General features: G+C 40.8%; 2 protein-coding genes across 2 annotated transcripts in view; one reads left to right on the top strand and one right to left on the bottom strand.

The window, feature by feature from the left end:
* Positions 1 to 352: 352 nt before the first annotated feature.
* SAMD15 (sterile alpha motif domain containing 15) lies at positions 353 to 11,082 on the bottom strand. The gene is made up of 4 exons (XM_012656146.1): positions 10,231 to 11,082; positions 9,259 to 10,098; positions 7,982 to 8,080; positions 353 to 589 (listed from the first exon to the last, which is right to left on the bottom strand). Exons 1-4 carry the CDS (start codon positions 11,080 to 11,082, stop codon positions 353 to 355), a joined length of 2,028 nt encoding a protein of 675 aa, XP_012511600.1.
* Positions 11,083 to 11,406: 324 nt separating this feature from the next.
* TMED8 (transmembrane emp24 protein transport domain containing 8) overlaps positions 11,407 to 15,494 on the top strand; it is a 56,650-nt gene continuing 52,562 nt past the window's right edge. The window contains exon 1 of the mRNA XM_012656123.1: positions 11,407 to 11,575. Coding sequence (XP_012511577.1) covers positions 11,458 to 11,575 — 118 coding nt within the window. The 5' untranslated portion in view covers positions 11,407 to 11,457. The remainder of the gene's footprint in view (positions 11,576 to 15,494) is intronic.

Raw genomic sequence — 15,494 nt, 5'->3', positions numbered from 1 at the left:
AATAAAATGGTTTCTTTCCTACATTTGTGGAGAGGATTATCTGGGTTGGCAGGAGATTTTATTTTTAATTATATTTTCCCAACATATTCCTGCTACCAGGTGCACTGCTAGACTTTATCAGCAATTCTTACAATTACCCAGAAAGATCAGCATTGCTACCTTTGTTTTAACAAAGAGTTAAACTGAAAAACAAAGGAAAGGTGCTGTGAATCAGGGACAGAACTAGGAATGAAGCCAGGAGTTTGAACGCTAATCCTCAATGAAAAGGAGAAAAAGAAAAACCAAAAAAGAACACAGCTGTTCCCTCAAGTAACTTAGTGTGATCGTTCGAGCTAAGTGAAATGGCTTCCCCCTAGGGTTCAGTGCAATGTAATGCCTCATTCTCTTCAGGAGCAGTTATCTGTGGAGCATAATCCTGTAATCCTGCTGCTTTCACAAATTCAGGGAAGGTCAAGGAATCAGATTTTATGCCAGTACGACCTTTTTGCTCTAAGAATAAGCCAATAGTGTCCCTATAGGGAAGTGTGATGCTGCGTTTGAATAATGGCTCTTCAATTCCCAGTAGCTCCCGAGTATGCCGAGAAATTACCTGAAATGCAAGGATAATTTTTTAATGGGACTAACCTGAAAACAATTAAATCAAAGAAGTTTTATTTAGTTTCCTAGGCCTCTTGAATGCTAACCCCTCAAGTTATTTCTATGGGAAAATAAAATAATAAAATAAATTCACAGACTTACTAGCCTGGCCTTAACAAAACCAAGTTCTTTTCTTTTCTTTTTTTTTCCCCAAGAGACAGGGTCTCCCTATATCACCCAGGCTGGAGTACAGTGGCATGATTATAGCTCACTGTACCCTCTAACTCCTGGCCTCAGGTGATCCTCCTGGCTTAGCCTCCCAAGTAGCTGGGACTACAGGCACATGCTGCCACACCCAGCTAATTAAAAAAATTTTTTTGTAGAGATGTGGTCTCACTATATTGCCCAGGCTACTCTTCAATTCCTACTGCCAAAGTGCTGTGATTATAGGTATGAGACACCATGTCTGGCTAAAACCAAGTTCTTAAGAGAAACATCACATAATTTATTATCCCTTTTAAAGTTCCATTTAAAGATGTTTCCAGGCCTTGAATCAGATGGCCACAATGGGATCATTTTTTTTTTGCTAAGCAATTTGACCAACCATAAGAGCAGATAATATGTTCAGACTAGGAGCCATGACTATCCCTTGGAAGGTAAATAAATAACTTGTCTATTTATTGACAAGGGCTCAGTGAATTTGCAAGTAAGGAAAAAAAAAACCATTACACAAATAGTTACCTAATTTTTTTTAACTAAAAAATAGATCTCAAACACTAAAAAGCAGACATTAAAGTTCCAGATGCTTTATTAGTACTCGTATATCCTTTTAAATATCTTTTGCCACAATTTTCAGTGTCTCGAAAACAAAATTTGAACTCATTGAGCACCATGCCACTTCATATCCTAGATTAATTTGTGATTGCTTTTTAAAATTCTAGTTTTAACCATAGGTCAGTTATAACACTGCCATCTGAGTTCATATTCTGCATCTGGATGAAGATGTAGTTCATGAAATTGCTGCTAGACCACAACCAAAGGGGTATTTGGAATGGATTTTTTGAAAAATACAAAGCTGTGGATCTTTAAATTCATGCCACAGACAATTCTAAACCTGGTGTAAAACTGCCCATTAGCAATGCATTTTAGATAGGCACGATATCTTTCTTCTCAAACCTTACTTTAACTAGTTTTGTTTAGACTCCAGAGATGGCTTATGGGTAAAACACAGAGTCTACATAGTTGCTTGGCATTCCCAGTGAAAATGCTATTTTTTCTTTTTTTTAAGAGACGGGGTCTCCCTGCGTAGCCCAGGCTGCAAAGCAGTGGCTATTCACAGGCACAATTACAGTGCACTGCAGCCTGGAATTCCTGGGCTCAAGTGATCCCCCGGCTCAGCCTCCTGAGTAGCCCAGTGAGAATTCTAATTGAGGTCTATAGCAATTGGGGTTTCTAAGAATTGAGATCCAAATTACTATAAGTGGCTCTTAAGAGTTCTCATTTGTGACTGATGCTGCTACATTGAGCACCTTGTTTGGTACCTCACTCTGATTCTCCTTTAGTATATGTGCTGCTGAAGCAAGCATCCTGATTATTTAGAATGCCCTAAGATATTTCATAAATTCCCTGATGTTTACAGATGGAGCCCCAGGAAGTAAGTGGCAGTCATATACACATTCTTTTTTTGAGAACAGAGTCTTGCTCTGTTGCCGGGCTAGAGTGCACTGGCATCATCATAGCTCACTGCAACCTCAAACTCCTGACCTTGAGCAATCCTTCTGCCTTAGCCACCCAAGTGGCTGGGACTACAGGTGTGCACCACCACACCCAGCCAATTTTTCTAATTTTTGTAGAGATGAGGTCTTGCTCTTGCCCAGGCTGGTCTTGAACTCTTAGCCTCAAGTGATCCTTCTGCCTTAATCTCCCAAAGTCCTAGGATTACAGGCATGAGCCACTGCACCCAGCCTCACATTTATTATTAACAAAAAGAGCTATGTGCCCACCGTGGGCCGAAAGTCCAGTACTGTTTAGTACAATATTCCTATGCAGAAATTAAGTGTTCCTGACACATTCATGTGTTTTTGAAAAGCTTTTTGTTTGTTTTTGGAAGGGAATGTACATGTAATCTACTGATATTCCTTTTCATGGGCTATAACAGCAAATGGTATGGGTTTCTTAATAAAAACAAGTTTCTTAAAAAAATAGAAATTAAAAGTGTTATAAAGCTATGGTTACATGTAGAAGAGTCACATTGGAATCAAGAAATAAAATCTAATTATCCCTCCTCTAATTCATTGATTCTTAAAAGTATGTCTGTGGTTCATCAATGAAACAAGAGGGTCCTCTGATAGGCCATAAATTGATCTAAAATTGCAAGAACTTTCTTTAGTTCTGATGAACAAATAACAAGCAATAGAATATTTTTACCTAAGACTTACACCAACTTACTAGTAAGTTACTTGAGTTAGTAAGGATTATTAGAAATAGGTATTCTTGAAGATTATTAGAGTCTTCTAAGGATTCTTAATTCCACATTCTAGGATGGTGGCCCATACTCAATGCCTGCATCACTGCAGAACATCTTCTGCACATGGCCTCAAGCAGTTATTTGTAATGCCTATAGTTTTCAAGAAGACTCTATTACTACATCATCATCATCTCTTGTGTGGAGCATGGTTTTCAAAGGTTGCTGTTCTTGCTTTAATTGTAAACTACTGATGGTTTTGCTTCATCATTACCAATTTATTGTGTACTCTTTAATTACCCAATAGTATATAACTATGTACATTTACATAATTGGAACCTATAATTTACTTTAACTAAACCTAAAGACATAACTGTTATGGTTCAAATATGAATCATCTATACCACTATTATTAAAGCAGATATATAGTCTCCTTAAAATCTGCTTGTTGATTCATGTAATAGCATGCATTAATCTTAAATGCCTTTTGCTAAGGGAAAGAAGCCAAACTTAAAGGCTACATATTACTTGATTCCATTTATGTGATATTTTAGAAAAGGCAGAACTATAGGGAAAAAAACCAGATGAGTGGTTGCTAGGGATTGGAGTGGAGGAATGAGCTAACTACAAAGGAGACACAGAGGAAAATTTTAGGATGATAGAATCGTTCTGTATAGTTCTCTGGTGGTGGATACATGACACTATGCATTTGTCAGAACCCACAGAACTGCATACAACAAAGAGTGATTTTATAGTATGCAAACTTTTAAAAAGCCAGGATATTGAGGGAACCCAGGATGGAATATAGGCTGTGGACAAATGACTCTAACTGTATTATAAAGTAAGATATAATCTCACTGAATGGGGTAGGGAAGAAAGGAGCTGACTTAAATAACTTTAATTTTGGAAAACAGTGCTTTGTCTAGATACTGTAAGGCTAAAGACAGAAAGAACTATACAAACATTGAACTGTATTTGGTAAATTTGTTTCTCATAGGGATATATAAACTTATAGATAGGGGGAGCCAGGTTTCTGTCAGAAAAAGAAGTTATAAATAAGCAAGGGGGCTTGAGAGTAGGAAGGATGGGAAGGCTAGAATGAGCTACGTGATGTTGGACTAGCGTCAGAGATACCAATGTGAACTCATACTTATTTTAATACAGGTATATATACAGCTATATAGATAGATAAATGCAGAAATAAGATAATTGTGTCCACACGTAGTTAGTATACATACATATATTTCCTAGATCTTTCTACTAAGAGTGCCTAGAAGCAGTGACACTCCAGTAGTAACAAGCACAACCAGTGCCCACATCTTGGTTTCTAAATACCATTCTCTAATAAAAGCAACTAGGGCTCCTTGGAGACATGGTTGATTTTAGGGCTGCAGCAAGAAAAAGGTGAGCCTGAAGCAACTTGTAGTGCCAGAAAGTAAGGAGATGCTAAAAAAAAAACAAAAAACAAAAAACACGTCAAAAGGATAGAGGAGCCAATTTATTAATAAAAGAGCTCTCAGTAGTGAAGGATAGAATGATTTGAACAACAAAATAAATAATAGTATTGGATTATAACCCAAAGAATAAATATCCATAAGTCCATACTAATATAAATGACTGAATAGATTTTATTTTATTTATTTATTTTTTTGAGACAGAGTCTCACTTTGTTGCCTGAGCTAGAGTCAGCTAGAGTGAGACCCAAAAAAAAAAAAAATTTTAAAAAAAGAAAAATATTTTTGTCTAGTGATACTTAATTGCTGACAGGTTGTTATGAATCTCTGCTATTTAAATTGTTTGCAACAAGACAAGGGTAGTAAAATTGTTGAGATATTATAGTGTTTAAGACTATACTTTATAATATAAAATGATGCATACAAATGGAATAAATAACTCATCATGTTCTCCGAATATTTATCACAAAATTCTTTTGTTCACTTGATGAAGTGAATAGTCAAAAGTATTTTGAGAATTATTTTCTAAGAGAAAAAGATGAAGCAAATATAATGCTATCTTGTCTAGCTTGTCTTTACAATAAATAAGATTGACTTTCTGTCCCCTAATGTATCATTACAACTGGGAAAGACAGGTCAGTGGTTTCAAAAGCTTCCTTGGCTGGTAGAAAGCAGAAGTAATGCTTCTTTCCTCCTATACTCCTCACCAGTCTCACACAAGTATTTAGCTTTTCTCTGGTCCTCCTAGTATGTTGCACTAAGGACAAAAGGAAAGGTTATTTCTGCAGGTGAAGCATGAGTAATTCCAGAATTAAGGAAGTAAAAGAAAGCTTTGAAGATAATAGAAATTGGCCATAAATTAACTGCAAGTCTTGTAAAGGGAGTGCACAGTGGAAATGAGGTTCAAATTCTTAGCAGCATGTCCAGAATTCTGTACTCTCAAGCAACTTCCTCTCATTTTTCCAAAGTCCATAAGTGATAACATGGGAGACTTAGCATGAAAAAGATAACTATGCTGTTTAAGTGTTGTTACGGGATAAATTGTGGGTGTACTAGGTGCTATAATTACAATGGAGAGATTAAAAATGCTTCCTATATCAGTAAGGAAGGTAATTATAGCATACTTAAGTTCATGTGTGATCTCTAAGAAGTTACCTCTGTCTTAGAGTATAATTAGCTTTTTTCTGTGGACCTCAGTATCAAGCAAAGGTTATCTAACATACCTTTGAGCATCTTGATCTTTCTGTTACTCTCATGACCTCAAGGAATGGCCAAATTTGTCTAGTGACTTTGATAAGTATTCCAAAGTTTGCTTATTCAAACTTCTCAGGATATAAGGATTCATTACTGGGTTCATCATTTACTCTTAAGGATTTCAGAAGATTTTTAAGACCTCTCGTTTCTTGCAAGACCAGAAAAAGCATAACTAGAATCTTTATTATTGCATGTTGATATTGTACTTTTGGAATTAGAATGTCAAGGGAGCAAAATGAGTTGGCAGACTCTTAAAAATGCTTTCTCATGATAAAAAGCAGAAATTCTTGGTATTTAAATGTTTTAGGAATTTGGAGTACAGGTTACTATTTTGCTAGTTCTGTTCCTTATTTCGATTTAGAAAATTCAGTACACCCACAAATATAAGTAAATATTAGAGCTCATAAACATAGCTATATCATCTTTGAACATAAAAAGAATGAGATATTTATCTGGCAGTACTTGGTAGCTAAATGAAGGCATGGTTGGAAATACCAATATATAATAAGTGGTCCTTTCCATATAATGTACATAGATGTTTACAGTTACAAAAAGTTCATTGAGAAAGGCAATATACTGTAGTGGTTTAAACAGAACATGGTTTGGGAAGTCACACAAAATGGATTTGAATCCTGGCTCTTAAACTTATTATCTGAATGACCAGTTGCTTCATCTTTCTGGGCCTCAGTTTTCTCTTCTGTAAATGGGAATTAAGTAAAATAATATGAACAGTGCCCAACACATAGTAAGCACCCAGCACAGGATAGCCATTAGCAGAATTCAAGAGATTAAATGTTCAGTTAGGACTATGTGTTTAATAATTTAAAGAATTTCCTTAGCTGAGAGTGGTGACAAGCACCTGTATTCCTAGCTGAGGATGAGGTGGGAGGATCGCTTAAGCCCAGGAGTTTAAGGCTATAGTACGCTATGGTCATGTCACTGCACTCCAGTCCGGGTGACAGAATAGACCCTATCTCTAAAATATATATATGTATATTTTAAAGAATTCCTTATATCTTGTTGCCAGTAAAAGGACTTGGATATTAACAAGTGTAGTTTTCCTATTTTCTAAACCATATGACTTAGGGAATTACAAGGTTCTAAGGCCTGATGAAGAGTCACCTGGAGAACAGATTCCAGGGCCTACACTAGCCCTAAGGAATCAAAAACCCTGAAGGATAGAGCCTAGGAATCTATCTTTTAAAAAAAAAAGTATCATCTGATTCTAAAGACTATCCAAGTTTGGGGACCACTGAGGTAGAACATTCATGGGCATGACTGTACTGAGTGAAACCACTGTTATGTTGGTGTGGTGTGCTAAAGGAAAGGTTACAAATGCGATCAGGTATGTGACACTTTGTAAACTGCAAAACACTGCAAATGGAGGGTACTGTTATATAAAGGTATGTAATCATGAACTGTTGGTGATGGAGAGATTTTAGGAAATTGAGGCCCAGAGAGGTTAATGTAACTTGTTTCAAAGTTAGGCAGCAAAGCAAGCAAAATACATACGGTGTTATATAAGTGCCAAATGGATGTTAGAGACATAACGTGTTATGAGAGCTTGGGGAGGAGGGGTTACTGTGGGCTAAGAAGGTCAGGAAAGACTTCTTGAGGAGATGAGAATGAGGAGTTGGTTCTGCAGGATTACGACTCCTATTAGTAATACAGGGGATGGAGAAACTGAGCAAAGATGCAGAGGGAGGAAAGCACCAGACAGGTTTGCAAGGGTGTGAGTTAGACCTAGTAAGCTGGAGTACAAGATTCACATAGAGGAGTGCTAGGCAGAGACCTTACGGAGGGGCTTGAAGCCTAAACTAAGGAGCTGAGACTATCTTGAAAGCAGAAGGGATCTAAAGAAGGTTTCTGAATAGCACATAAGTAGTTACAATGTGAGAGCCTAAAAGTAGGGCCCTTGGATCCACAGGGCCCACAGAGAGAGACTAAAAGCAGGAGGCCACAGCAGTGTTCTAGGTATGAGGCCATACAGGTCTGAAAAGTGGGAATGGAGAAGACCAGATGGCTTAAGTACCACATTAGGGACTGGATAGTTCTTGGGATCTCTGTGGGGCTCAAAGAAGAGAAAGGCTCACCACTGTGAGCCTGGGGCACTGGAAGTATGATGACACTATTGACAGGAATGGGAGGCCAGGCTGGAAGAAAAGGAGGTTGGTTTGAGACAGTTGGTAGCATTGTTACAGTGCTCTGCAGGGAACTTTTGGATACAACTCACCTTCATGTCCTCAAAATCTGTTATCCCTATCTGAGGGAGGTTTGAGCAGTTTACGTGGATGAGTTTTCGGCCATTGATGAAGTTTGCAGTAAAACACTCCTGTCAGTACAACGAGAACATCACTCAAAAAAGTGTCCTGCAAGTAGAAGAAAGGAAGAAAGGGAGGGAGGGAAGGAGGGAGGGAGGGGAGAAATCCTGTTTGTTTCTGGTTCTATACTATTAAATAAAAAAATTTATTTTCTATCCTAATGATACACTTTTTTCCATCTAAGCTCCTAATTAAATTTCACACTGCTCCTTAAATTTTTTTTTTTGGCATACTACAATCAGTACTTCTTCATGTCTCAAGTACATGTCTCTGTCACTCAGGTTGGAGTGCAGTGGGGTGATCATAGCTCGCTGCAACTTCCAACTCCTGGGCTTAAGTCATCCTCCTGCCTCAGCCTCCTGAATTGCTGGGCCTGCAGGTGCACACTAGCACACCTGGCTAATTTTTTCTTTTTCAATTTTGTAGAGACAGGGTCTTGCTTTTGCCCAGTCTGGTCTTGAACTCCTGGCATCAAGCGATCCTCCTGCCTTGGCCTCCCAAAGTGCCAGGATTACAGGCTTGAGCCACCATGCCCGGCCTTCATTATACTTTAAGTACAGGAAGCACAAAAGGTTTCAGATCTTGTGTTGTTTTGTGGTAGACTAAAACATAGTTCACATCAGTGAAATAAGAAGCTTATACTAGTTTTTGGTTAACTGGCTAACTTAAATTAATACATGTAAGTGCTCATGATACATATATTTGGGGCAGACGATCAATAGTACAAGTTCAAGGTATGGGAGCTGCCACTAAAACAAATTGACAAAATACCAAAAAGTCTACCTTGGACAAAATCTATTTAAAAATATAGTTTTCTATGAAATGAGGCCTATATAAACTGCTTGGTCTTTACTCAATGATTGCAGAGAACTGTAATCACTGGGATGAAGAGGAAAAACAAATAAATGTGACCCTCCCTTCCTCTCGCAAAACATAAATAAATAAATATTCAGAATATTTATATATTCTATTTATAAAAATATATTTATATAGTCTATTCAATGAACTTATATATATATATATATATCAGTGGCAAGGCCAAAATTAAAATCCAAGTTAACGCTACACAATCCAGGACTTTTCTATACTCCTTCTAGTGAAGAAGAGGCAAGAGCTCAAGTCAGGTTATAGGGAATAAGAGGTAGAAAGATGAGAGTATGTGATTTCAAAAAATGTTATTTTTGTATACCTTGTACTGAGGGAAGCCTAGCTGGCTAATCCACTCTGCGACTTTCTCTGGGTCCCAATCAAGATGCTCAAATTTAAACTCAGTCATTGTTTTTGGCTGGGTTTCTTTATCTTCAGGTACCAGTTCTTTTGACTCTTGGGACAAATTTGAAACTTTTTTTTCACTAAAGAGCTCCCTTAATTCTGTCTGGGACTCTGATGGACATGAGTTTAAGTATTCTTTACTGACTTCATTAAGCAGTTTCTGGAGCTCTTGAGAAAACTCATAATCTGTACTAATTGATTCTATTTCATCATCTCCGAGCGATCCTAATGCATAATAGTCTTTTTTCACTTCTTCAGTTTCTCTTAGTGGCAACTTTCCTGTTTGATGCTTGGGGTGCTGTAGCTCATCCTTGTCTACAGAATAATTAGGTTTGATTGGTTCTGGCCTGTCTTCCTTGGGAAATTCTACATGTGTCTCTCTTGGTTTGGCTTCATCTGGTAACTGCAGATTTTTCTCATCAGTTGGCTTTGATCGTGTCTCCTCTTGAACCTCTGGTTTGATCTCTTGTGGAAGCATTAGACCAGTCTCTGGAGGCTCTGCAATTTTTTCTTCAGTTGCCTTTCTTCTTCTCTCCTCTGAAACTTCTGGTTTGGTCTTTTCTGATTGTTTTAGACTTCTTTCCCCAATTGGTTTTCTTGATTCTTCCTCAGGAAACTCTGATGTGATCTCTTCTAGTGGCTCTGGAACTTCCCCATCAGTAGACTTTCTTGGTTTGTGGTCTGGAAACTCTAGTTTAGTCTGCGCAGGTATCTCTGTCTCTTTCTCCTCACTTGACTGTCTTTTCATCTCTGGAATCTCTGGTTCAGTCTCTTCTGGAGGCTCTAGACCTGCCTCTTCAATAGACTGTCTTGGTTCCTGCTCTTGGAACTCTGGTTTAGCCTGCTCGGGTGGCTCTATCCCTTTCTCTTCACTTGACTGTCTTTTTACCTCTGGTATCTCTGGTTTAGTCTCTTCTGGAGGCTCTAGACCTGCCTCCTCAGTAGACTGTCCTGGTTCCTGCTCTTGGAACTCTGGTTTAGCCTGCTCAGGTGGCTCTGTCCTTTTCTCCTCAGATGACTCTCTTTGTGTCTCCTCTGGTATCTCCTCTAGTTTGGTCATCTTTGGTGGCTGTAGATCTTCAACTGATTTTCTTGGTTTCTCACTTGGATAATCTGGTTTGGTCTGCTCTGGAGGCTCTAGACCTGTCTCTTCATATTGCTCTCTAAGAGATTCCTCTGGAACCTCCAGTTCTGTCTCCTTTAGTAACCCTAAACTTGTCTCACTGGTTGTGGACCTTGAAATCTCAGACATGGTTTCCATTGGTCTCGCTGTATCTGTTTCCGTGGCTGACTCTTCAAGTGCGTCCTCTGTAACCTTTGGTTTAGCCTCCCCTGGTGGCTCTAGGTCTGACTCCTCACCCTTTTCATCCACAGGGACCTCCAAATTTTTGAAAAGCTCTGTCTCTCCGGATATCTTCCACTTTACCTCTTGGGGAATCCCTGGTTCAGTTTTGCTGGATAGGTCTACCTCGGACTCCTTGGGACTTTCTCCCTCGGATGTCTTACTTGGTTTTCGCTGCACATTCTTGGCACTCTCTGGCTCCCCCTCTTTTAAGTCCTCTTCCTCCGTGTCTGGCTGTGGCTCTTGGTCAATCTCCGCGGGTAGTTGCGGGCCTTCTACCAAGGTGTTTGGGTCGACATTTTCATACAATTTACGAAGTTCAGGCAGTTCAGGTCTGTTAGGCTCCGGCCATTCATCTTCATCCGGGCCGGAATCATAATCCTCGGGGACTTCAGCCATTTGCAGTTTAGCGGGAGCGCCCAGGCCTCCTAGCAACCCCAACTTCCGATAGCGTCTCTATGGATACCACGATTTCCGGCAGTGTCTTCCTGACTCTTCCCCACGTTTTGTTTGTTCTTTCAACCCTGCCTTTAAAAATCGGCTATCAAAAGCACGCAGTAACTCTCCGGGCGTCCGCGTCACCAGCCTCGGCTGCCCAGAGCTCTTGCGGCCGCCCGGGGCAGGCGCTCTCTTCCCGCGCCGCCGCGCCGCTCCTTCCGGCTCGCGGGCTCCCTCGGCTCTTCCACGCGCGCCGCGGCCGCGCTCGCCCGGCCTTCGGCTGTTTCCGGAGATACTCGCGGCTGGCGGCGGAGAAGCTCCTGGCGCGGGCTGCAGATGTCGGACCGGCAGGCGGCTGAGGGGCAGGGCTTCTGGAGCCCCGCAGCCCGCCGAGGGTCGGCGGGCGGCGTCGGGGACGGCCTGGGAGTGGAAGGGAGCCAGGCGGCCGCCTCAGGTACGCAAGACCGGGGCGCTGGCGGGTGGGTGTCTCCCGGCCTCAGGGCCCCGCACCTCGGCGCGAGCCTCCGCCGCACTTCCCCGCTGAGCAGAGCCACCTCGGCAGCCCCTTCGCGCTTGGGGCACCGTTCTCCCTAGGGTGCGACCCCTGTCCCCGCCGAGGCCACCACCCGGGCCCTGGGCTACGCTTGAGGTTATTTTCTACTCCTGTTTCAAAATGCCTTGGTTCCTGCCCAACTTCCTTTCTCTGATCAGCCAGATGATAGTGACAGGGTTGCTCTGCCCCTGGCACCTGTTCAGCTTCAGCCTGGGTTCGGATCCCACCTCCTTCTACGATGACATCTAGATGGCCGACCCGAACCGCCGCCCCCTGCTTCTGGCTCCCCACCCGATCCCCACCTCTGTCCCCTGCCCCAGCCTTCCCACGCGCCTCTCTGCCCCCATCTGGACTAGCAGCCTTGCCGCTGTCCGTCAGGAACCCCCCTTCGCCCTAGCCTCCCTGCACGTAGGCCCCCTCACCTCGCCGCCATCCTCTCCATCTCCTAGAGTGGGAGAGATGAAAAGAGTTGGAATAGGTAGGCTCTAGGGTCTTTTGATGGAACATAGTGGCCAAAGCAAAGGCCGGAAATAGGAATTTTGGTGACCTCCCTTAGTCTCCGAGACCCTCATCTTCTTGTTCAGGACGATGGCTCCATTTCTACCTACAAAAGTTGCTCCATGTGGATTATTTCAATGTCCTAAGTCAAAAGAGTCCCTGTGTCACACTTTTATCTTTCAGCATCCTTATGGTCACCACACACAATGCACCTAAAAGGACACTGTTTTGAAATACAAAAGGGTAGAGGGGAGAGAACTGGTTTCATTAAGTAGCAAATATAAATTAATTTTCTAGGTCTGAAGTTAAAATAGACACTTCAAAGTATAGTGGTTGAGGCACTACTGTGGAGCCAGGGTGCCTGGATTGGAGTCTGAATCCTTAGGCAAGGCACTTGACTTCTGTGTGTCTGTTTCCTCGTCTGTAAAGTGTGATGATTCCTGCCTCAGGATGTTGGGAGGATTATTTGAGCCACTGTGTCTAAGGCATTTGGTGTGTAGCCCTGTACTTGTGTTACCTATTAATATGAGAATAAGGTCGTTTTTTGCTCAGCTGATCTCCCTGTGCTACGACATCAGGTCTCCCTGGATGTATCTCTTCCAGCATTGTGGCTTTTCTCCTTTCCTACTTCTATCTCAAATATCTCCCCTCTCATAGTGCTGCTTCAGTCTCACACACATATGTGAATCACCCAGCTCTTTCCCATGACTGTATCTTCCCCTTAAAACATCCAACAATTTTTACCTTTTTTAATGAATTCTGTTATGCTTTGTATTAAATTCAAAATTATTGGCATGTATTTAAAATTATAACAATAGAAATACTAATTTCTGAAAGATGAAGCAAATAAACACTCAAAAAAGTGTATGAGTAAGTCTCATAAACACCAGTCCCCTGTGGGTGCCAGTATGTATAAATTAAGCATGTTTTTTACTTCCCTTTTAGGTCCTCGTGTGTTCATGGCAAACAAAGCCAAGCATTTTAGATGGAAAAGTCTTAACAGAACTCTAGGAATATATTGGAAGATAGTGGGTTTGTCTCTTGAGTGTGGTTCTTTTTTTTCCCCTTGACATCTAAGTGGTTCCTACATTCACTTCTTTTTCCCAGGACTTTGGTAGAAATGCTTACAGTTACTTTCCTTCCTCTTGTCCTCAGAAAGCAGGGTGATAGTTTCCTTTTATGTCATATAGAGGTTTGTTATTGCAGCCCAGAGCAAGCTCTTCCTCTTGAGGTAGGATTTCTTGCTAATAAAATAATAGTGATGATAGCCTACATGTATTGAATGCTTACCCTGTGCCAGAATGTGGAAAAAGATTTACTTGTATTCTCTAATTTAATCCTGTCAATTATTTTCTTCCCATTTTACAAAGGAACAAGCTACAGCTGAGAGAGGTCAACTTGTCCAAGTTAGGGAGAATATTTACTGTCTGTATGAAATTGTCACCTTATTATGATGAATCCTATAATTGTTTTTATTGGCCACTAATCAAGAATTGGTACTCAAGGACAGGTTATGGTCTTTTGTCTTCATGGTGTTTTCTAGTTTGGTGAGGTGAGAGTTCCACAGGGAAAAAAATAACAATTCAAAATATTATATAATTGGCTATCTTTTAGTACAGTTCTTTATGTACTTTATGTACTTATCCTCTAAGAAACCTGACTGAAGACAGGAACAGAATCTATCTTGCCTGTTTATCTAGAGCACTCGATGTTGTGTCTTAGAGGTTTGGCAAATATTTGCTGAGTTTGATGGTGAGAGAATGTCTCAAGGAAAAGATTTGGAGGAGCATCCAATGAATGTGAGGAATTAGGGTTGGGATAACCAAGAGTGTTCTTGGGTTAGGGCAGTGGTTCTCAACCAGGAGTGATTTTGCATCCCCAGGGGACATTTGGCAAAGTCTGAAAACATTTTTGGTTGTCACAACTGGGGGCAGCTATCACTGACATCTAGTGAGTATGGGCCAGGGATGTTGCTAAACATCCTGCAGTGCACAGCCCAGTCCCCACAGTGAAGAATTATCTGGCTCCAAATGTCAGTAGTGCTGCTTTTGAGAAACCCTGGGTTAGCGTTAGCTGGGTTTCCAAAGTGATGTGGATATGCTGCATTTGTCTTGGACCAGAGTAAACCCAAAAAACTGCCTTAAATTGGAAATTCGATTGGATCCTTCTGCTACCTTCCTCTTGAAAATGATGCAATGAATAAGCAATGAAGCTCTAAGAAAGAATGAAATTGACAGAGGTTTCTGTCACCCTCTCTTAGAAAACAACAATAAGAAATGAGGTTGGATATTCAGTTGTTATTGAATTAAGCGTTTTGGTTTTTCAGTTTGCCCTATTTCTTCAAAGCAGGAATTTGTCATTATCCAGAATAACCATAACTCTTTTTAAAAAGTGTTCTCTGCAGAGAATACCTTTTGAGGGTTTTCATGTTTATTCACTGAGGTTTTGGTGAAAAGGAAGAAAAGGATCTCACTCTGTCGCCCAGGCTGCAGTGCAGTGGCATGATCATTGCTCAGTGCAGCCTTGAACTCCTGGCCTCATGCAATTCTCCCACCTTGGCCTCCCAAAGTGCTGGGATTACAGGCGTGAGCCACCCACCAGGCCTGTAATTGTTTTTAATAGTCTTTTATTTGGGGCACCTGGGTTCTGCAGTTCCCAAGAGGAGAGAGAAATCATTCTTTATATCATGAAACTCTCTGAGGCATACATGTTGCATCACTAATGGCAGGTGATTTTTTTTTTTTTTTCAAGTTTAGTGAGCTTTGGTGAGAATAAAGAGCAAAGTCTATAATGACCCTGAAGTTAGCAGTAGAGCTTAGTTTGGTGTGTATGACCCAGAGAGCTATCAATGCATTTAGATGTTGAGGATTGCCAACAGGTCATTTAAACTTGTTCATGGTTCTAAGGTAGGACTTAGAGCAGTGCAAATAAATCTTTTTGCAATGATGGAAATGTTTCACATCTGTGGCTATTTCAATTTACATGAATTAAAATTTAAAATGTGGTGGCTACCGTATCAGATGGTGCAGAAGAGTAGGAATTCTAAGCCAAAGAGCCTTTATGTTTTTTAGGCTTCTATTGTGTTTTTATGTCAACGTGTTAAAAATGTGTCTGCCTGTGACTGTTTTTTTTCTTATATTGGTTGTGTTTTTACAGTGTTCAGATAGTCAATCAGTTATGTCATGATCCAGTCTAGAGTGCAACCAAAGGTGTGTAACCAGAGTGCCGAGTCAGGAGCGAGTCCCACTCATAAGGGCTGAGGAGAAATTGGATCACATGGCCACTGGATTTTGTTGAAATGAAAACTCAGCCAATTTGTTTT

This window comes from Propithecus coquereli, unplaced genomic scaffold (assembly GCF_000956105.1).
Source record: "Propithecus coquereli isolate 6110/MARCELLA unplaced genomic scaffold, Pcoq_1.0 Scaffold5, whole genome shotgun sequence".
NCBI lineage: Eukaryota > Metazoa > Chordata > Mammalia > Primates > Indriidae > Propithecus > Propithecus coquereli.
The sequence above is the reverse complement of the archived record's forward strand: the minus strand, read 5'-3'. Positions and strand labels throughout refer to the sequence as shown.